General features: G+C 38.8%; 1 protein-coding gene across 3 annotated transcripts in view; it reads right to left on the reverse strand.

Annotated features, from left to right (window-relative positions):
* The window catches only part of gps1 (G protein pathway suppressor 1), a 68,806-nt gene that overhangs the window by 21,202 nt on the left and 23,345 nt on the right, over positions 1 to 24,259 (reverse strand). For all 3 annotated transcript variants that reach the window (XM_073026085.1, XM_073026086.1, XM_073026087.1), the window contains 7 exons: positions 20,254 to 20,418; positions 19,315 to 19,450; positions 14,234 to 14,311; positions 9,498 to 9,558; positions 8,568 to 8,653; positions 7,233 to 7,327; positions 1,564 to 1,669 (listed from right to left, as the gene is read on the reverse strand). In XM_073026085.1, coding sequence (XP_072882186.1) covers positions 1,564 to 1,669; positions 7,233 to 7,327; positions 8,568 to 8,653; positions 9,498 to 9,558; positions 14,234 to 14,311; positions 19,315 to 19,450; positions 20,254 to 20,418 — 727 coding nt within the window. The remainder of the gene's footprint in view (positions 1 to 1,563; positions 1,670 to 7,232; positions 7,328 to 8,567; positions 8,654 to 9,497; positions 9,559 to 14,233; positions 14,312 to 19,314; positions 19,451 to 20,253; positions 20,419 to 24,259) is intronic.

Raw genomic sequence — 24,259 nt, forward strand, 5'->3', positions numbered from 1 at the left:
GCTAACTGTACTATTCAGTATTGGTAAATAACAAAGTTCTGTACTGTACATGGAAACTGTTGCAAGTCTCTCTTGCAAAATGTTGGAGCATTGCAAAGCAATCCACCCTGGTTCCAAAAATACTAAATTGAAATTTGAGATATGGTAACCAAAGGAACAGATACTTACCAGGAACCCAACTTGCTAAAGGTGCAAAATATAATCATGGAGCTAGTGGAATATATGCCTATCTTGAGAAGTTTCTAATACAAAAGGGAAAGACATTGTGCTTTAAATGATTGGTTGGGCATGATTTGGGCACCATACTTCTGCAAAATATAGTTTTCTTAGACCATTTACAAAGATGAAACTGCTGTTCCAAGTCTGAATGATGATAGGTTGCATAATGCTTTTTTAAAAAAAAACCTTTCAAAGCTTGAAGGGTATTCAATTTGAGGAATTTAAAATCTGTCTCAGTGAGGAATTTACAGGGAGGATCATTCTACTGATGTACTCTAAAACAAGGCATGATTAAATTTAGAACCCAGGGCATACAGGGGATACCACACAAAGGATGTGACTACTTTTTTCTTTAACTTTTAAGCTCAAGAGTTGGAATGTTAATTGGCAAAGGTATCAAGAGATAGGAATCAAAGGCAAGCAAATAACTTTGAGCAACAGATGTGTTGTTATCTAATTGAATGACATATTAGACATGAATGATTGAATAATTGATTTAAGTTTCTATACCCTTAAAATTCATTTCTTTCAGATAGTCATTCAGCAAAATTGAAACTGTATTAACCATTACTCCAAGCAGTAGAGTCCAGGCCCTTACCATTTGCTGCATAAAAAGAAACTTTGTCATGTTTAGTTCTTTGCTGATTTTCATTCTATCTCCCCTAATTCTTGACTCCTCTCTCAATAAGAACATATTACCCTAATCTACTGTACCCTTCATGATTTTTGAATATTTTTAGCAGATTACTATCAAATCAATTCCAACTTCTTTTCCTGAACAGCACACAATACTCCAACTGTGGCCAAATTGGTGTTTTTTTTAATAAAGATTCTTTGTAATTTCCTTCTTCCTCCATTTTCATCTGCTTTTAACGATCAAGATTACATATGTTTTAAACTGCTTCCCCAACCTGTCACTTTCAGAAAACTAGAAGCTTCCACCCTCCAGTTTCTCTGCATTAGTATACCTTTCAAGACTGTGCCTGCATTAGATCAGCTCTTCTCACCTTTCTTACTAAAATGTAATTCTTCGCATTTTTCACCATTAAATTCCACTTATTACCTATCCATCTGTTCTATTGCCTCCCAGTTATTTGGTGTCAATCAACCAAAATATTCCTTCCACATTTTCCGGAAATAAAACGTATTATTCTGGTAACTTTGTACTTGCTAAAGACCATCAGCAAGGATTTAGAACAATTGTACAATGTCAACTGCCAACTCATACTCCTAGGTAGAACAGGACCACCCAGATGATAGACTAGCATAAGCCAACTAACATGGAACATGCAGTGTTTTATTTCTGCGGATAGGAATTTCTGATTAATTCAAATTCTGACTCACCTTCATTTCATCTAGCATTTTCAAACAGGAAGCATATTTTGACTCATAAAACTTGAAGATGATATCTCGCACTTGTGGCTCCAATTCAAGAAATAACTTAAAAGAGCTTGCAGTGAGAAAAATAAATGCTAAGATCAGAGATTGGTCTTAAGATTCATCAGTTTATAAACACATTTTAGTCACAGGTTTCAAATTACATTCACAACTTGAATATAGAGATAATTCTAGACAGAAATTCCATCCAATTATTAGGAGCGGTCATTGTTGGACAGTGTTAGAGTGGTCAGGCTTTGGCTCAACAGGCTTGGGTGAGAACATGCAGAGGCAAGCTTCTATATTTTTTTCTCTCTGTCTATTAGTACATAGCAAGTGTAGCGAAAATGGATCCAGGATTAATGATATATTCTTGTTGTGATATGTGGGAACGCTAGAAGACCTCCAGTTTCCTTGATAACTACATCCGCAAGACGTGCATCGAGCTGCAGCTCCTAAGAGACCGTGGTAAGGATCTGGAGCTGCAGACTGATGGCCTTCAGCGCATATGGGAGAATGTGATAGATAGGAGTTACAGGATGTTGTCATCTTAACTTGCAGGAGGCAGGTACCTGGGTGACTGTAAGGAGATGGAAAGGGAATAGTTATCCAGTGCAGAGTATCCCTGTGGCCATTCACCTCAATAATTAGTATGCTGTCAGAGTGGTGGTGCTGGGGGGGGGACGGGGGAAGAACGACTTACCGGGGCAAGTCATAGTGGCCGAATATCTGGCACCAAGTAGGGCAGAGGATGAGTGCAGAAGTGATAGAGGATTCCATCATTAAAGGAGACCACAGGAGATTCTGTGGATGTAAAAGAGACATTCGGATTGTATGCCGCCTCCCAGATGCCACGGTCAGGGATGTCTTAGATCAGGTCCACAGAATTCTAAAGAGGGAGGGTGACCAGCCTGAAGTCATGGTACATATTGGTATCAATGATATAGGTAGTAAAAGGGAGTCGTCCTGAAGAGAATATGTAGGGTAGAAAGGTTAGGTAGAAAGCTGAAAAGCAGGACATCCAAGGTAGTAATTTCTGGATTGCTACCTTCACCATATGCCAGTGAAGGCAAGAATAGGGTGATTTGGCAGACGAATGCTTGGCTAAGGAATTGGTCCGGAGCAGTGTTTCAGATTTCTGAACCATGGGATTTCCTCTGAGGAATGCATGATCTGTACAAAAAGGACAGGTTACACCTGAACCTGAGGGGACCAATATCCTGACGGGTATATTTGCAAGAACTGTTGGGGAGCATTTAAACTAATTTGGTAAAGGGATGAGAACCAAACTGATAGGACTGAGGATGGGGCAGCTGGTATTCAAGTAGATGCAGTGTGTATTAACATTGAGGAAGGACAGGCAGATGATAGGGCAAAATTGCAGGATGTGTTGAAGTGCAGAAAAGGGGCAAAATTTAAAATGATGAATATAGGACTGAAGGTGTTATATTTAAACTGTGTATATTGCGTAACATACAGTATAAGGTAGATGATCTTGTGCAGTTAAGAGATTCGCAGGTATGATGTTGTGGGCATCACTGAGTCATGGGTGAAAGAAGATCATAGTTGGGAGCTTAATATCCAAGGATACACACTGTATCACGTAGGCAAATGGGGTGGGATGGCTCTGTTGGTAAAAAATGAAATCAAATCCTTAGAAAGAAGTGACATAGGATCAGAGAATGTAGAATCCTTTTGGGTTGAGTTAAGAAACTACAAACATACAAAGACCCGGATGGGAATTATATGTAGGCCTCTGAACAGTAGCCAGGATATGGCATACAAATTACAACAGGATATTGAAAAGGCATGTAAAAAGGGTTATGTCACGATAGTGATAGGAGATTTGAATATTCAAGTAGATTGGGAAAATCAGATTGGTGCTGGCTGGCAAAAGAGGGAATTTGTAGAATATCTATGAGATGGCTTTGTACAGCAGCTTGTGGTTGAGCCCACTTGGAAAAAGGCAATTCTGGATTGGGTGTTGTGTAATGAACTAGTTTTGATTACAGAGCTTAAGACAGAGGAACCTTTAGGAGGCAGTGATCATTATATGATAGAATTCACCCAGCTGTTTGAGAGGGAGAAGCTAACATCAGATATATCAGCATTATAGTGGAGTAAAGGGATTTACAGAGGCATGGAGAGCAGCTGGCGATAGTTGATTGAAAAGGGACACTGGCAGGGATGAAAGCAGACAGCAATTGCTGGAATTTCTGGAAGCAATTTGAAAGGTGCAAGATAGATACATCCCAAAGATGAAGTAGTATTCTAAAAGAAGGATAACACAACCTTGGCTGACAAGGGAAGTCAAAAACAGTATAAAAGCAAAAGAGAAGGCATATAACACAGCAAAAACAAGTTAGAGGATTGAGACACTTTTAAAAGCCAATGGAAGGCTATTAAAAAAAGCCGTAAGGAGATAAAGTATGAAATATGAAGGTAAGCTACATAATAATATAAAAAAATACCAAAGGTGGTTTCAGATATACAAGAGTAAAAGAGAGGCGAGAATGGATGTCAAACCATTGGAAAATGACACTGGAGAGGGGGACAAAGGATTGGCAGATAAACTTATTAATTAATTTGTGTCAGTCTTCACTGTGGAAGACACCAGCAGTATGCCAGAAAGTTGAATGTCAGGGGGCAGAAGTGAGTGTAGTTGGTATTAAGGAGAAGGTGCTATGGAAGCTGAAAGGTCTGAAGGTAGATAAGTCACTTGGACCAGATGGACTACCACCTAGGGTTCTGAAAGAGGTAGTTGAAGAGATTGTGGAGGCATTAGTTATGATCTTTCAAGAATCTGGATAGTTTCTGGAATGGTTGCTGAAGTCTGGAAAATTACAAATGTCACCTCACTCTTCAAGAAGGGAGGGAGGCAGAAGAAAGGAAATTATATTGGGAAGATGTTGGAGTCCATTATTAAGAATGAGTTTTTGGGGTACTTGGAGGCACATGATAAAATAGGCCAAAGTCAGCTCGGTTTCCTTAAGGGAAAATCTTGCCTGCCAAAATAGTTTGAATTCTTTAAGGAAATAACAAGCAGGACAGACAAAGGAGAATCAGTGGATGTTGCTTACTTGGATTTTCAGAAGGTATTTGACAAGGTGCCATACATGAGGCTGCTTAACAAGATAAGAGTCCAGTTTTATTGACAACATACTAGCATGGATAGATAGGCTGTCTGGTAGGAGGCAAAGAGTGGAATAAAGGAGACCTTTTCTGGTTGGCTGCCGGTGGGTGACTGGTGGTGTTTTGCAGGGATAGTGTTGGGATTTCTTCTTTTCATGGTGTACGTCAATGATTTGGATGATGGAATTGATGGCTTTGTGGCCAAGTATGTGGATGACATGAAGATAGGTGGAGGGACAGGTAGTGTTGAAGAAGCAGTGAATCTGCAGAGGACTTGAGACAGATTGGGAGAATCGGCAAAATGACAGATAGAATATAATGTAGAGAAGTGTATGGTCATGCACTTTGGTAGAAGGAATAAAGGTTAAGCTATTTTCTAAGTAGGGAGAAAATTCAAAAATCAGAAGTGCTAAGGGATGGGAGTGCTTGTGCAGGGTTCCCTAAAGGTTAATTTGTTGATTGAGTCTGTGTAAAGGAAGGCAAATGCAATTTTAGCATTCATTTCGAGAGGACTAGAATATAAAAGCAAGGATGTAATGCTAAGGCTTTATAAGACATTGGTTAGACTGGACTTGGACTTTTGTGAGCAGTTTTGAGCCCCTCATCTAAGAAAAGATGTGCTGACATTGAAGAGGATTCAAAAGAGATTCACGAGAATGATTCCAAGAATGAAAGAGTGCATATGGGGAGCATTTCATGGCTCTGGGCCTGTACTTGCTTAAGTTTAGAAGAATTGGGGGGGGGGGGGGGGGATTTCTTTGAAACCTATAAAATTTTGAAAGGCCTAGATAGTGTGAATGTGGATAGGATGCTTCATATAGGGAGTCAGGGATCAAAGAGCACAGCTTCACAATGGAGGGATGACCACTTAGAACAGAGATAAGGAGGAATTTCCTTAGCCTGGTGAATATGTTGAATTCATTGCCACAGGCAGCTGTGAAGACCAAGTCAATGGGTATATTTAAAGAAGAGGTTGATAGGCTCTTGTTTAGTCAGGTGGTCATAGGTTATTAGGGAGAAGGCAGGATAATGAAGTTGAGAGGGATAATAAATCAGCCATGATGGAATGGCAGAGCAAACTTGATGAGTTGACTGGCTTAATTCTGCTCCTATATCTTATGGTCTTATGGTATATTTATTCCACTTTGGAATGGCAAATAACATAACTTCTCTCATCACATGTTTCTACTTTTGCGCTGCATACACCAATGTACCATCTCTCAACCAATCCAAAGAAAGCCAAGATTCTAAGTTTTTGTATGCTAGCTAACAGGAAATATAACAAACTTAACTTGTGCTATACAATAAAAATACATTGAAGAAATTAAAGGGCTTATTGTTAGTGTATTATAATTTATAGATTTTTTGACAGATTTTCTTCAGTTTTTCTTAAACGAGATGAATATTTTACAAGGCTGTCAAGGTGAAGCACATCATTCAATTTTTTTTATACATGAAAAGATATTCAGATTCATAGTTGCTCATCTATATTTTCACCTGCAAGCCAAAATAATGTAACCTAATGACATGCTAGGTGCTGCTGCTTGATTTCAAGAAACATATAGACACATTTAAAAGAAGTGAAAATTTATTTTATAGCTCAAAGAAGAAATGTGATTATATTCTTTGAACTATAGTATTGAGTAAGTCTTAGGCAGCACAAGCAGACTATTAGTTGCAAGACCCTCCAACGGCTTAAAGAAGGGATTAGCAATGTGTTCTGTTTATCTAAAACAACATGCAATAGTCAAGTAAAAAAATGCAGGGCCTGATCCAGTGAGGATACATCTAACATTATTCAGTCTACCATTTACACCAAATAATAATGCGGCATATATCAGGTGTGACATTTACACAGTCCATCAAGCTTGTGGAAACGATTTTTTGTTAAACCATTTATGAGGGGCTATCCATTCTCAAGAATATATTCCATGTTTTTTTCATTACAAAATTACCAACGCCCCAAGCAAAGTTTTCAAATTACAGTATTATGAAGTCATTTTATTCAAGTTCTACAATGTGCTTAAATGACCATAAAGGTTTGGAGCATTATGGATTAGTGGAGTACATTAATAGAGTTCACAGAGTCATATTTCTACCGAAATAAAGGACAGAACTCAGTTCGTCATAATGCACTAAAAATCCTACTGAAGTAACATTGTATTGCACTGAGAAGACCCAGAATACTTGTCGTTAAATAGTTCATTAGCTTTTACATATGCATTAAGCATATTAGATATGATTGGCTACATTTTCCATCTTCAAAATTAAAATCTCATTCTTCGTGATCATGTGATCCAAAATGGCTTACTCAAATAATATTTATGATTTTCTCAAATGATATCCTTTGCATAAATTGCAAAGAATTTCAAGGAGCTCTCCCAAATTTTTCAGACATGGAAAATATAACTGAAGGTGAGCAAGCTTCTTTTCAATATAAGTTTGTGATTCTAAAATAAAGCTCAGAGAAGCTTGAACACTTGGAGATTGTATATTATCTTCACCTGCTGGAGATGACATTCCTTTGAAGTTCTTGCCTATCAAAAGTGGCCAGTGCACAAAGTCCTCCATAAACCGCTACATTGCTGGGAGACAGCAGCTGATAAATGAAGCAAATAGGTGTGATTTTTTTTTAATCTGCAAAATATTTTACTATTTTAAAGATTAGTGACATTTCTTTTTATAAATAACAAAAATTCAGAAGGAAATTTAAAATGTGACCTTAAATGTTAAATACTTGCAATGTCTCCTCTACCTTCTAAACATTAGTAAAAAATTAAATTTCATAGTAAATTTATTATCAAAGTACATATATGACACGATACACAATCCTCAGATTAATTTCTTGCAACCATTTAAATGAAACAAAATAGACTCAATGAATGACCACACTGAACAGGATTGACAACAGTCAATGTGCAAATAAAAAAACAATACGAAAGAGAAAAATATAATAATAAGTAAGCAATAAATAGAGAACATGAGACGAAGAGTCCTTGAAAGTGAGTCCAGTTCAGTGGGAACAGTTCAGTTCAGATGGGATGAGTGAAATTGAGGGAAGTTATTACTCCCTGGTTCAAGAGCCTGATGGTGTGGGTCTTAAGCCTCCTGTACCTTCTTCCTGATGGCAGCAGCGAGAAGAGAGCATGACCTGAGTGGTGGGGGTCCTTGATGATGGATGCTGCTTTCCTGAGAGAGTGTTACATGAAGATATGGTGAAAGGTGGGGAGGGCTTTTCCTGTGATGGATTGGGCCGTAATCACTACTTTTCATAGGCTTTTCCATACAAGGGCATTGGCGTTCCCGTACCAGGAAAATGCATTTTCATATTATAATCAGTCTCTTTCGCTAAAGTAAATTCAGCCATTTGGAAAATGAAGAATACCTTACGAATTCCAATAGAGTTAAACTCAATTAATCTGGCAGATTTGGGTCTTCAGAGTTGCCAGACTGTCAAATATGCCAGACTGCTGGATGTATTCTAATTATACCCCTCAAACACCTTTAAATAACCTCCTATTTAAGATAGTATACAGCAGTACAATAATACAATAGAGCAAAGTAATTAAACCTAGCGAGTTTAAAGGATGCACAGGAATGTGTGCTACTGCTTGTTAGTGGGAGCATGAAAACTGGACCACGTGTTAATGGGAGTGCAGAAACTGGGGATACTATGTTAACAGAAGTATGGGAACTGGGTGCACAGTCATCATGGTTTGCAACAACTGGATAGGGAGTTATCAGAATTTTAACGTACACTGTTCATTAGACAGTAGTTTATTGTTTTCCCTATGAACAGTTACATCATAATTTACATCAAATTGTAAATCAAATCTTACCTCAGGGAAGTCACAGTGATCAAAAGAAGCCAGTAAGAAGCACTTGGCTGCTTGCTTGTATTTTCGTGTTGCTAACTCTGCTAAGCCTATAGATTTAACATAATATAAAATTTAGGACGAAGATATTTGCTACTCCACTCCTTTGTATGAAAGTATACTAGCATTCATTTAAGAGTCTCAGTTTAAAGAAAAGTTACTGAGTAGGCTCCGTGTTAGCAGTCTTGCCCCAACTCAGAAGCACGAGCTCAAATGCTAAATGTCAATATCAAATCCTCCTGTTCAGAGAGATATCTCAGCAATTTTTCTTTTTCAATATTTTTATTAATTACTTGCATAGACAAATACAAAATACATTATATTATAGAAACAGAAACAAGGTTGAAATGTCCCATATCTATGTATAGTAAGTTAACCATAATATTGAAAAGGTATATTTCATTGTACTCTAAAGCAAATTCAAGACACCATAACAAAAAAAAGAGGAGAGAGAAAAAAAAACAGCTGTTTGGTTAAAAGAAACGAAAAAAAATCTTGAACATATAGTCATAAATTCAAACATATAGTAGCCATCATCATTGCTGAACAAGTCGAAGATTGTGAAAGTAGTTCCAAAAAGGTCCCCATAATGTGAAAAAATCTTGTCTAGGAAATAGAACACCTAATCTTCTCTAGATTTAAACATGACATAACATCAATCAACCAATGGGCATGAGTAGGCGGAGCAATTTTTTCTGAATAAGGACAACTCCATAAAATGGCTACCAGCATTGTCCTCAGGTGACATCTGGATAGAAGCAGCAATCTAACTTGCTGATGGAAACAAAATACTTTCTAGAGGTTCCAATACACATTAGATATTGCACAACTAATTATAGCCCTTATATCATCTCAAGGAATAAAGGGTAAAAAAAAATCAATATTCTCACTAACCCGCTGCACATTTCAACTTGGTCAGCACGGCTTGATTCTGACTGTCCCTCTCACCTCTTTGCTGTAATAAAAAGATAGTGTTTGAATAAAAGGAAAGTGAAGCAAGTACAACTGTAACTCAAAAGAACCAGTGCAGATTCTGACTACAAGTATGGTTAGACAACATTGTTCTGAATGTATTAATTTCGACAATTGTATGGTCTGCATGTACATTTAGCTGTGTATAATAAATCACAAAAGTGATGCTGAAGCCTTAAAGCTGATTCAAAGTAGCACCATCAAGTTGTTCTCTTCTATTAGAGGGCTCAGGTATGAAGAAATAAGAGAACTTTGACGTTTGGTCTTGCAGTTGATTTTATAAATATAAACAAGATAGATCTGAACACCCTTTCATATTAAGCAATTAGACATCAACTGCTTTCTTACAGGCAAGTATAGAAAAAATCCTGAAATCATTTAAGATATGGAAGGTCAGGATAGGAAAAGTTGTTTAAATGAGACAGAATGGGTCAAATGATGCCCACGATGGAGGTGGCTAAATTTGCAACTTCCTGCAGCTTTTTCAATCCCGAGCTATGGCCCCTCCACACCAGTCAGTGATGCAACCAGTTAGAATACTTTCCACAGTACCTCTGTAGAAATTTATGAGTGTCTTTGTGACATACCAAATCTCCTCAAACTCCTAATGAAATATAGCCACTGTCATGCCTTCTTTACAATTGCATCAATATTTCTTCAGAGAGGTTGACATCCAGGAACTTGAAGCTGCTCACGCTTTCCATGGCTGATCCCTCAATGAGGACTGGTGCCTGTCCCCTCGACTTCCACTTCCTTAAGGTCACAATCAATTCCTTGATCTTACCAACATTGAGTACAAGATTGTTGTTTCGACATCACTCAACCACCTAATCTATCTTAGTCTTGTACGCCTCCTCGTCACCAGAAGTTATGTCACCTGTAAATTTATAGATGGTGCTTAAGCTGTGCCTAACTACAAAGCCGTAGCTGTAGAGACAGCAGTCTAAGCACGCATCCTTGAGGTGCATCAATGTTGACTGTCAGCGAAGAGGAGATGTTATTTCCAACCTGCAGTGGCTGTGGTCTCCTGATTAGGAAGTCAATGACCTAATTGCAGAGGGAGGTACAGAGGCCCAAGTTTTGGAGTTTGATTAGTACAACTGTATGATGGTGTTGAATGCTGGGCTACAACCAATCAGCAGCACTCAGGTATTACTATTGTCCAGGTGATCCGAGGCTGAGTGATCAGAGGCTACATCTACTGTGATACAGCTCTCCATCACTTGCTCATAATGAGCTACTACTATTGCAATTAAATCACCCTTTCTTTCAAGCAGTTTTTGCTCACATCTATGGCTCAGAGTCAAACAACAGTTAATTTCCTTTTTTCCTCATTTATTATTAGCATTACAGCACTGAATCTTCACTCTCAGGTTGCAATCCTACACCTGTAACTTTCAACTTCCTATAACTTACAACAAACCATAATTGGTTCTATTGTTTAAAGAATACAACTTCCCTGGACACCAAAGTTTCTCCAGCTATCTACAAATCACAGGTCCGAGTTTGGTCGAATACCTTTGTTTGGATAAGCACAACTCTAATAATACAATAATATCCAAAAAAAGCAGCCCTTTATACTGTAATTCCATTCATTATATTAAACATTTACTTCTTCCAGCATGGCATGGTGTTGCGGGAGTTTATAACTTCTGCAAGATACACCGCAGCAAATCACCTAACGTGCCAAACCACCTTGCAAACTCATGGCATTTGTGACCTAGAAGGACAAGAAAATCACATCTCCCAGTTTTGCCTCTAAATCACACAATACATGACTGGAAACTTATCACCAATGCTTCAACTTCACAGACATCAAATCCTAGAACCATCTAAATGCATTATGGGAATTCTTTCAAAAGATGGACTGTTCAAGAAAGTAATTTCCACATACCAGGGAAGAATAAAACATTGAAAGATGAATGTAATTAATTGTAGGAGTGAAAAACTTAAGTCTCATTTTTATATTTCTTTGTTGCATACAAAGCAGCAATTCACACACACAATCTCATGGTCACCAGAGCTATTTCATTGCCCTAGTAATTTTCCTCGGAACCTACTCTGATGCTTGATCAGGATTTAGGATGTGAAATTAGCAATACATTTTTCCAATTTCCACAGCAATACTGAAATGTAATTGGCTAGCCCATAAAAGCCAGAGGGTGGTAGTAGATGGAACATATTCTGCCTGGAGGATGCTGACCGATGGTGTTCCACAGGGAACTGTTCTGGGACTGCTGGTCATTGTGATTTTTGTAAATGACTAGGATGAGGAAGTGGAGGGATGAATCAGTGAGTTTGCAATGACACGAAGGTTGCAGGTGTTGTAGATAGTGTAAAAGATGCGTAGGTTACAAATGTAGAAGGTTGTCGACTACAATGGGGCAAGATGCACAGCTGAGTCGAGAAGTAGCAGATGGAATTCAGGTTGGAAAAGTGTGAAGTGATATACTTTGGAAGATTAAACTTGAAGGCACAGTACATGGTTAATTGCATAATTCTTAATAGTCAGGAGAAACAGATGGATCTTGGGGTCCAAATTCAGAGATCCCTAAGGTTAAGGTGCAAGGAAGGCATATGGTGTATTGGCCTTCATTAGTTAAGGGATTTACTACTGTGTTCACATCTGGTTGCCTCATTATGGGAAGGATGCAGAAAACACATCTTAAAAGGAAAGGTTGAGCAAGCTAGGGATTTTCCTTTGGTGCAAAGGAGGAAGAGCAGCAACTTGAAAGCGGTGTATAAAATTACAAGAGGCACTGATAGAGTGACAGCCAGTGCCTTTTCCCGGGGTAACAATAGGTGATACCAGAGAACATCCTTTTACATTAAGTAGAAGATGCTTCTGTACCTCCCTCTGCAATTGGATCCTTGACTTTCTAACCAGAAGACCGCAATGTGTGTTGATTTGTGATAACATATCCTCCTCACTGACGATCAACACTAGCGCACCTCAGGAGTGTGAGCTTAACCTACTGCTCTCTATATACACATGACTGTGTGGCTAGGCAAACCTCAAAAACCATCTATAAATTTGATGACAAACAACCATTGTTGGTAGAATTTCAGGTGGTGTCATTGGGCATACAGGGGTATGACATGCCAACTAGTGGAATGGTGCTGCAGCAACAACTTGGCACTCAACATTAATAAGACGTTAGAGCTGATCGTGGACTTCCAGAAGGGTAAGATGAAGAAACACCTAACAATCCTCAGAGGGATCAGAAGTAGAGAGAGTGAACAGTTTCAAGTTCCTGGGTGTCAAGATCTCTGACGATTTAACCTGGTCCCAACATATCGATGCAGTTATAAAGAAGGCAAGACAGTGGCTATACTTCATTAGGGGCTTGAAAAGATTTGGCATGTCAACAAATACACTCAAAAACTTCTATAGATGCACCGTGCAGAGCATTCTGACAGGCCGTATTGCTGTCTGGTATGGGGGTGGGGGGGAGGGGCTACTGAACAGGACTGGAAGAAGCAGCAGAGGGTTGTAAATTTAGTCAGCTCCATCTTGGGTACTAACCTACAAAGTACTCAGGCCATCTTCAAGGAGCGGTGTCTCAAAAAGGCAGTGTCTATTATTGAGGACCTGCAGCACCGAGGACATGCCCTTTTCTCACTGTTACCTTCAGGTAAGAGGTATAGAAGCCTGAATGCTCGCACTCAGCGATTCAGGAACAGCTTCTTCCCCTCTGCCATTCAATTCCAAAATGGACATTGAACCCTTGGACACTACCTCACTTTATTTTAATATAAAGTATTTCTGTTTTTTGCACTATTTTTAATCAATTCAATATACGTATACTGTAATTGATTAATTATTATTTAATTTTGTATTTTTTTCTTCTATATTATGTATTGCATTGAACTGCTGCTTTTAAGTAACAAATTTCATGTCACATGCAGGTGATAATAAACTTGATTCTGATGGTTTAGAGGAGATAATAGAGGTAGTTTTTTAAAAAAAAATAGATTAATACACATGCAGATTATTGTGCAAAAATGTACTGCGAGAGTAGTGGTAGAGGTTGATACATTAGGGAAATTTAAAAGACCCTTAGACATGCATATGGATGAAAGAAAAATGAAAGATTATAGGCTATGTAGGAGGGTAGGATTGGATTCCCTGAGGAGTAGTTTAAAAGGGTGGCACAACATCATTGGCCTAAGGGCCTGTACTGTGTTTTGCGTATTAATTTACAAAACTGCAACTTTTCAAATGTCATTTGTTCCATAGGTTTCCAAAACTGTCATTAACAATGGCACTGACCACTGGAATGTGCACTAATCCCTTAATGAAGTAATTAACAAAGTAATTAACAAGGGTCGAACATTTCTTGTAAGTTCTTATTAAATTACTGCAATATTAACTCTATTTGAACAATTAAACCTACAAGTTGAAATCCCCAAAACTTTTATAGCAAAGCACAATTATAATCCTCTTTTTAAAATTTTTGATTTAACATTACAAGGCCTTAAATGAAAAATCCACAATATTCCAAACATATGCATTTGGTGAATTAACATCTTGTGATTTGCTCAAAAGATGCTACAAATTCCACAATAAGTGATAAAATTAAGGACATTTTCATGAGATCTTAGGTATTATAACAGTTTCAAAAATGAGAACACGTGCATCAGAAAAATTTACTGACCTCTGCAATCTCTGGAGTAGACTCTGCTTTGCTTACATAACTGAGAACATGGGACCAATTTTGGAGGTAGATACTGACCTACAAACAACAAATTAATTACAACTTAATAATTTTAATGTCAATGATTTTTGAAATTTCAATAAACATTTGGAGAGGCAATTTTACTTATCCTTTTAATGCATACCAAATAGGAAGACTTCAACACAACCAAAACTATTTTAAGTCTAATAGAGCCAGGCTTATAAAGAGCTATTTTCCTGATGATTTTTAGCTGCTCTGACTTAGATGGAGCATGCAAGGTAGGCTAAGGTTAAACTGATTTATAGTTAGTCAGACAGGACAACTATTCACATGTGGAAGCAAGTGCAGGGATGCTGTGGCTTGCACCTGGTAAGATTCAATATTTGCAAGATGGGGCTAAACAAAGGCTATTAGTCCACATGAGATCAGGTATGTGATTTAGATTAGTTGATCATCGAGTCACAGAAAAACAGAGCACAAACAGGCCCTTTCGCCCATCTATTCCATGCCAAAACTATTTAAACTGCCTACTCCTATTGACCTCTATTGGGAGCATAGCCCTCCATACCCCTACCCTCCGTGTACCTATCCAAACTTTGCTTAAACATTGAAATTGAACTTGCATGCACCACTTCTGCTGGCAGCTTGTTCCACACTCACAACGCTCGGAGTGAAGAAGTTCCCCTCATATTCCCGTTAAACTTTCCACCTTTACCCTTAACCCACGACCTCTGGTTGCAGTCCCACCCAACCTCAGTGGAAAAAGCCTGCTTGCATTTACCCGATCTACACCCTCTTAATTTGTATACTTCTATCAAACCTCTCAATTTTCTACATTCTGAAAAATGCAGACCTAACCTATTCAATCTTTCCTTACAACTCTGGTCCTTCAGACCTGGCAACATCCTTGTAAATTTTCTCTACACACTTTCAACCTTATTTATATCTTTCCTGTATGCAGGTATGCAGTTTTGATCACAATACTCCAGATTAGACCTCATCAATGTCTTATACAACTTCAACAAAACATCCCATCTCCTGTACTCAATATTTTGATTTATGAAGCTAATGTACCAAAAGCTTTCCTTACGACCCTATCTACCTGTGACACCACTTTCAACGAATCATGGACTTGTATTCGCAGGTCCCTTTGTCCTATCACACTCCTGAGTGCCCTACCGTTCACAGTGTAAGAACTACCATGGTTGGTCCTACCAAAGAGCAACACCTCACATTTGTCTGCATTAAATTCCATCTGCCATTTTCAGAACATTTTTCCAGTTGGTCCAGATCCCACTGGAAGCCATGATAGTCATCCTCAGTGTCCACTATACCCCCAATCTTGGTGTCATCTACAAAGTTGCTGATCCAGTTAATCACATTTATCATCCAGATCATTGATATAGACGACAAACAACAAAGGACCCAGCAGCGATCCCTGTGGTACTCCTCTAGTCACAGGCCTCCAGTCAGACAGGCAACCTTCTAATACGAATCACTAGCTTCTCCCATGAAGCCAGTGTCTAACCCAATTTGATACCTCATCTTGAATGCCAAGCGGCCAAACCTTCTTGAATAACCTCCCACACAGGACATTGTCAAATGCTTTGCTGAAGTCCATGTAGATAACATCCACTGCTTTCATCCACTTTCGTGGTAACCTCCCTGAAAAAGTAAGATTGGTTAGACATGACCTAACACACACAAAGCTATGCTGACTATCCTTAATTAGTCCACATCTATCCAAAAACTTACATACCTGGCCCTTTAGAATATCTTCAAGTAACTTTTCTACAATTGATGTCAGACTCACTTGCCTATAATTTCCTGGTTTGTGTTTACAATCTTACTTAAACAGCAGAACATCATTGACTATCCTCCAATTGTCTGGTACTTCTGTCACCAAGGATGATTTAAATATCTCTGAGTGGGCCCTGGCAATTTCTGAACTTGCCTTCCGTTGGGTCCGAGGGAACATCTTGTCAGGCCCTAGGGACTTAACCACCCTGATTTGCCTTAGGACAGCAAACACCTTCTCCTCTAATCTGTAGAGAATCAATGAAGTTGATGCCACTTTGATTCACTTTTATCGACTCTGTATCCATCTCCTAAGTACTGATGTAAAAGTTTTATTTAAGATCTCCCCCATCTCTTTTGACTCCACAAATGGATTACCATTCTGATCTTCCTAAGGACCAATGTTGTCCCTTGCAATCCTTTTGATCTGTAGAATCCCTTAGGATTCTCCTTCACCTTGCCAGCTGGGGCAATTTCATGCCTTCTTTTAATCCTCTTGATTCCTTTCTTAAGTGTTCTCATGCATTTCTTGTACTTATCTTTAGGTTTATTCTGACAGGCACATATAAATTTGTACTCTCAAAGTTTCTTTTTTTGAAGGCCTCCCACTTTCCAAGCACACCTTTACCAGAAAATAGCCTGTCCCAATACACACTTGCCAGATCTTTTCTGATACCATCAAAATTGGCCTTTCTCCAATTTAGAATCCCAACCTGTGGACCAGACTCTTTTTTTTTTGCATTTACTTTGAAAATAATGGCACTGTGATCACTAGATCCAGAGTGTTCCCCTACACAAGCTTCTGTTGCGTGCCCTGTCTCATTCCCTAATTGCAGATCAAATATTGCACACAGTCTCATTGGGACTTCTAGGTACTGACTAAGGAATCTTTCCTGAACACACTTGACAAGCTCTATCTGAGCTAGTCCTTTGACAGTATGGCAGTCCCAGTCAATATGTGAGAAGTTAAAATCACCCACTATAACAACCTTATGTTTCTTGCACCAGTCTGCGATCTCTCTACAAATTTGTTCCTCTAAATCCCTCGGACTGTTGAGTGGTCTGTAATATAGCCCCATTAACAAGGTCATATCTTTCTTATTTCTCAGTTCCATTTATAAAGCCTCACTAGACAAGTTCTCCAGTCTGTCGTGACTGAGCACTGCCATGTCATTTTCCCTGACTAGTAATGCCAATCCTCCTCCTTTAATCACTTCCACTCTGTTGTGTCTAAAACAACGGAATCCTGGAATATTGAGCTGCCCGTCCTGCCCCCACTGCAACCGAGTCTAACTAATTGTTACAATATCATAATTCTAGGTGTTGATCCATGCTGAGCCGCAGCTCAGGACACTGGTTGCACCATGCTCAACCTTTTGATTCCAGACTTTGTCTGAGGTCACACCAAAATCTGTCTCCACAACCCCTCCACTGTACTGGCACTCTGGTTCCCATCCCCTGCAACTTCAGTTTAAACACCACTGTGCAGCACTTGAAAATCTTCCTGCTAGCATATTAGTCCCCTTACAGTTCAGGTGCAAATAGTCTCTTCTGTACAGGTCCCACTTTCCTTGGAGGAGAGTCTAATGATCCAAAAATCTTACGCCCTCCTTCCTACTCCAACTCCTTAGCCACATGCTAAACTGTATAATCTTCTAGCATCACTAGCACATGGTACGGGCAGCAATCCTGAGATCACAAACCTGGAGGTCTTCCCTTTAACTTAGCACCTAACTCCCTGAACTCCCTAGGCAGAATCACATCACTCTTCCTACCTACATTGATCACAACCTCTGGCAGTTCACCCTCCCACTTATGCACTGGTTTTAATCTGAGGGCATCATATTCATCCAAATGTTGTTTGCCATTTAAAAGCATCTTGGACATCAATACTGAACTATTATTTATGAGACATTTAGAAAGGCATATGGACAGGCAGGTTATGGAGGGATTATAGATCATCTATAGGCCAATGGTATTAGTTTAAATTGGCATCATTGCCGGCATAGATATTGTGGATTGAAGGACCTGTTCTTGTGCTGTACTGTTCTTGATCTAGTGGTGTTTGAAGACAAGTAGGTGTTTGACTCAATGTGATATGTATAGCAAAAGCTTTTAGCTAGCCCAGTCACAGACTAAGTAGCAAGATCAGCACTTAACTGATTTCCTATTAGTTGACCTTGCTGCTTCAAAAATTAGATTCCCCTTTAGTTACACAACATAATTTTCAATAGTCAATTGAAATAGTATATAACTGATTGCAACATGCACTCTCGCCAATTATAGCTGACTAACTTACAATTTATATATTAAACTGCATAATTTAGCATATTGTTAATTCTAATATGCAATCATCCTTAATATAAATAATGAAAACACTGTTAAATATGTGGGGACAGGTTGCAGTAGTTTTACACACATTAATTACAATCAGAATGGGTATTTTTTTTTAATAAAAAGACAACTTTACAGTTATTTAAATCTCCATTTTCAGGACTGAGTAACAGGAAAATATTGTAAGGAAGCAGAACAGGCTGGATACTTTTCAAAACTGAAATAAAACTAAAATAATTTAAAACTATGTTTCACAAGATGGTCATACTCCAATGGAGACAAGATAATAGTATGAAAGATAACCTGTTACAAATTGGGGTGGGGGGGAATAATCTTTATTACAAATATTTTCAGAAAACAATCTGATTGTAACGAGAGTATTTAACACTAATGAGAATCATCAATACATGGATTTTAGACAAACAGTAATATGCCAAAAGAACATTTTCACCCATTCCATCTACCCAACGTTTTGAGCATTTGTCCAAGTTTCCAGCATACAATTATTTAACACTTTAAGGCTTTCTTTTCTGCAAAGCTTTCCATCTGGTAATCACGATAAAGCCTTTCATATAAATGGAGAGGAAAAAGAAAATCAAGCATGATCTGATACAGTGACCACAAAGCCATGGAGAGTTTATGCAGGAGGATGCAGCACCAGTAAACAAAATTAACGTTATTTTTCACAGATAAATTGTTTATATCAGTTAGAAATTTTACCTGATTTATTCAGAATTCAGCATGATCATTCAATATGGCACATACCCTTATGTTTGCTGGGCTTCATTGAATAACTAATGGTCTAACTTGGATATGCTGTACCAAAGCTTCCAGTTGTACCAATACCTCCAATTCCTCTCAATGTGGAATGGCAACTATAATGTGTTTATAATATAAGAATGTTATGTAATTGACCACTGTTCACATACCTTGATGACATTCAAACACATGTTGATGACGTGCTTTGCACTTGTGCAATAGTCTCTGGCTCGTGAGTAACATTTCAGTGCATTACTAAGATCCCCACAGTCTAGGTAGTGATCACCGAGGTCATCATGCCCTCTCCTGCAATAAAATTTTTAAAAATTGCAATCACCTCACATTCATGTTAAAATGGAAGTCCACCAATCCCAATACATTTATTTGTCTCTAACTTAACCAATGGTTAATTATATTAACATATTTGGGATAAAGATGAAAAATAGATGAAGAGAAAAAAAATTGCCCAAACATTTTAGTTCACAACACAATTCATGTTTTTTGTTTGGAACATTGACACAATGAATAGCATTATAGTCAATTGAAATAGTATATAACTGATTGCAGTCTATGCCTATGCCAACCAATTCTCACTCTTCTACATTGGATGAGAGCCACAAAAACAAAATGCAATCTCTACTGGATTTGACATTCAGCGCAATTCAGTTTCCTGGGAAAGTCCAGTGTTTGGCTAAGAGAGGCAATAAAAAAAAAATCAGTACCTGTTTAACCATCCACTCACATTGGCACAAAGAAAATTCTTATTCTTAATCCAGCGCCTTAGACCACTCGGCCACAAAATTCTTATTCTTAGCAAATTAAGTGTCCAGTTAATCTGCCTGTCAGGGTCACAGAACTCATAAGTCTCCATCGAACAGTATCACTGCAAGTGAAAAATCTGAACCTTAAGTATTTTAGCCTTCTCTCAGTTCTGCACTGAAGCATAGTCCTGGCTATTATCTAGCTGGGCCAATTGGATAGAATTTATTGTACAGAAATGTATTACTTGATCCAACTGGTAATAATGATACGCTATGTTGTAGACTGTCCCAGACACATTTCAAATTGTGTACTGAAGACAGATTCCATATCTTTTGAAAAATTGTTACCTGATGCTTTCTTTGATAGAATTTCCCTTGTAATTCTTTAAATCTGTATCTAATTTCTCCAGTTTCAGTAAAGCTTTCTTCCGTGTAGACTCTGCCCAAGCTGTGTCCAGTGTAGGGGGCTCCAGACCTGATTCAGGCACTGTATCTGGTACACACTGAGTTTCCCTGCAGAACAATAAAGTAAGTTTTTGCAGCTCAATTTATAAGTTTTTAACTCATGCACAAACCAGAAGTTCTAGCACTTAAATCATGTTCAACGCGATTGGTAAAATACCACACATTCAGCATAATATCAAGGATCACATTCAATGCAAAAACAAAGAATTTAAATGTTCTGCATGATTAGCTTCTCTTTGCCTAGTAATAATGGTCAGCATTGACATTGTGGGTCTCAAAGCCTTTTCTATACTGCACTGTTTTGTTTGTAGTCTGGAAGAGTCAAACAGAGCATCTTTACTACTCGTCTCCCCTTTTCATTTCCCATTCTCCTGCCATGATCAGCTCCTATCCTGCATTATCTATTTCAACTGACTACAATCATGAACAAACATTACTGCAATTTCTCATTCTCCCAAGAGAGAAGGGATTAATAGAGGAATACATTTCTAACCTTATATTCCTGCCAAGGAAGCTTATGTATATTGAAGGCTTATGCATTTTAAGCCATTTAGACATAATACTGTAAAGTCCTGAATTTTCTACCTGAACTGCCATCTGCTTTCAAAAATTAAGCTCCCAAAGAGAAATAATCCATTATGACGTGGCAAAATCTAGCTTCATTTCATAAATAAAAGGTCTCCATTAAAAATCATGGGACACTGCAAATAATAAAATTGTAATGTATTTTTCTCTAGAAAAGGAGTAACACAGATTTCAAGCATCAAAACCTGATAGTAACCTATACAGTTGAGAAAAATAGGAAAGGAGCAAAAGAACAGGAAAAATGTGGATGAAAGTAGTACTGTATAGTTGATGAGAAGTGCAGAAGCTAAAAGATGAAAGATTCTTGCGAAGTAGCGGAGAATTATCATTTCTGCTGGATCACAAGTATTCTACCCAGAACCCAATAGAGACCATAAGATCAAAAGACATAGAAGCAGAGTTAGGCTATGTGTCCTATTGAATCTGCTCCATTTCCTCATGGCTGATCCAATTTTCCTCTCAGCCCCAATCTCCTGCCTTCTTCCCATATCCCTTCATTCCCTGACCAATCAACAAACATTCAAACTCTGTCTTAAACATTACATAAAGATTTGGCCTTCACAGCTGCCTGTGGCAAAGAATTCCTCAAATTCTGCACTCTCTGGCTGAAGAAATTCCTCTTCATCTCCATTCTAAAATGACACCCCTCTATCCTGAGGCTGTGGCTTCTGATCTTAGACTCTCACACCATAGAAAATATCCTCTCCACATCCACTCTAAGGCAGCCTTTCACCATTCCACAGATTTCAATGAGGTCACCCCCCCCCCCCCCCACCCCCATACATCTGAGTTCCAGAGAATACAAGCTCAGAGCCATCAAACACTCTTCATATGACAAGCAATTCAATCCTGGAACCTCCTTTAAACTCTCTCCAAAACTGCGCACAGTATTCCAAGTGAAGCCTCACGAGTGCTTTATAAAGTCTCAAAATTACATCCTTGCTTTTATATTCTAGTCCTCTTGAAATGAATGCTAACATCACATTTGCCTTCCTCACTACAGAATCAACCTGCAAATTAACCTTTAGGGAATCCTGCACAAGTATTCCTAAGCTCTTCTGTGCCTGAGATTTTTGAATTTCTCTCCACGTAGAAAGTACAGTCGGCCCTCCTTATCCGTGGGTTCCGCATGCGCGGATTCAACCAACTGCGGATCAGGAAAACCCGGAAGTTCTCTCTCCAGCACTCATCGTTTGGGCATGTACAGACTATTTTTTCTTGTCATTACTCTCTAACAATACAGTATAACAACTATTTACATTGCATTTACATTGTATTGGGTATTATAAGTAATCTAGAGATGATTTTAAAGTACAAGCAGTCCCTGGGTTATGAACGAGTACCGTTCCTGAGTCCGTCTTTAAGTCGGATTTGAAGTCGGAACAGGTACATCCGGTATTATTTAGCGTCAGTGTATCCAGAGATACCGGCCACGTGACAGACGCACTGCCACCTGGCTGGTCGGAGGACACACCACATGCCAATCAACATTTGGTCCCTCCCAACTAATCAATACACACCTAAATTACTGGTCACCTTAATTGGATTATCTCACCCAGCCCCATGCTATAAAAGGTGAGACTTGGCCCTGGCTTGGTCTCTCTTACAGACCACCTCATTGAAGGTAAGTGCATTGATTTATGTTTGGGAATGTCTATCGTTTGTCCTGGTAAGGGAGCCGTGGCTATCCAAGGTCAAGGGGGATAGCTGTCGTAGTGCTTTTCCCTTGTTCTTTGTATGTGTAACTGTACTCTGTCCCCACACCGCTTTCTGTGTATAGTAGTTGCTTGTGTTGACCCGACTTCCCCTTGTAAATAAATTCCTTATTATTAAAACTGTGTGTGTCCAGGCCTCTACTGTTGAGACTCAAAGAACCAGTTATTTCCATCACAACAGTCAGTCAAACGTTTGTCTTAGTATAGATGTTACCTTTTTATGCATATAAAACACTTAAGAAACGTATGTATTTCAATAATTAAACCACTGCGTTGCTTAGTAATAATTGTAGCTTTCATTGGGGCAGAGCCTTTCACATGCTCCATTAAAATTGTTCCGATCATTGACCTACTGTAGCCTAACGCTTATCCAATGACTGATGGTGTTTCACCTTTCTGACTGCTTTATTACTTCCACTTTATTTTCAATCGTGATCGTCATTATTTTCATGAACATAAACACTGCAGATTCAGAGCTGCGCTGCCAGGTCCTAATGTCCACTGCACTGAAACAGGTTAAATAAGGTCCAGGGTTCTGCTGGGTCCTAAAGACCACCGCACTGAGACAGGTTAAATAAAGGACTTGAGCATCCACGTTTTTTGGTATCCGCGGGGGGGGGGGGGGGGTCCCAGAACCAATCCCCCACAGATAATGAGGGCTGACTGCAGTCAATCCTTTCATTTCTTCTACTAAAGTGCATGGCCATACACTTCCCAAAACTATATTCCATCTGTCACTTCTTTGCCCATGGTCCTAATCTGTCCAAGGTCTTCTGTAGCCTCTTGACTGCCACAAAACTAACTGCCTATCCACCTATCTTCATATCTTGTGCAAATTTTGCAAAAAAGTCAATTCCATCTTCCAAATCATTGACATATAACGTAAAAAAAAAATCATCCCTACATCCCTGTGGAACACCACTAGTCACTGGCAACCAAACAGAAAAGGCTCCTTTTATTCCCACTCTTCGCCTTCTGCCAATCATCCACTACTTTATCCATGCTAGAATCTTTCCTGTAATGTCATGGGCTTGTAGCTTGTTAAGCAGCCTCATGTGTGGCACCTTGTCAAAGGGCTTCTGAAAATCCAAGTACACAACATCAACTTTGCTTCTTCAAAGAATACCAACATATGTCAGGTAAGCTTTTCCCTTGAGGAAACCATGCTGACTTCGGCCTATTTTATCATGTGCCTCCAAGTACCCTGAGCCCTCATCCTTAATAATCGACTCCAAAATCTTCCCAACCAGAGGCCAGACTAACTGACTTACAGTTTCCTTTCTTCTGCCTCTCTCCCCTTACAAGAGTAGAATGATATTTGAAATTTTCCAGTCTTCCAGAACCATTGCAGAATCTAGTGATTCTTGAAAGATCATTACTAATGCCTTCACAATATCTTGAGCCACCTCTCTCAGAACACTGGGGTGTCCACCATCTGGTCCAGGTGATTTATCTTCTTTCAAACCCTTCAGTTTCCCAAGAACTTTCTCTCTAGTAATGGTAACTTCACACACTTCATGGCCCCTGACACCTGGAATTTTCACCATACTGCTAATGTCTTCCACAGTTAAGACTGATGCAAAATACTA

This window comes from Hemitrygon akajei, chromosome 22 (assembly GCF_048418815.1).
Source record: "Hemitrygon akajei chromosome 22, sHemAka1.3, whole genome shotgun sequence".
Taxonomy (NCBI): domain Eukaryota; kingdom Metazoa; phylum Chordata; class Chondrichthyes; order Myliobatiformes; family Dasyatidae; genus Hemitrygon; species Hemitrygon akajei.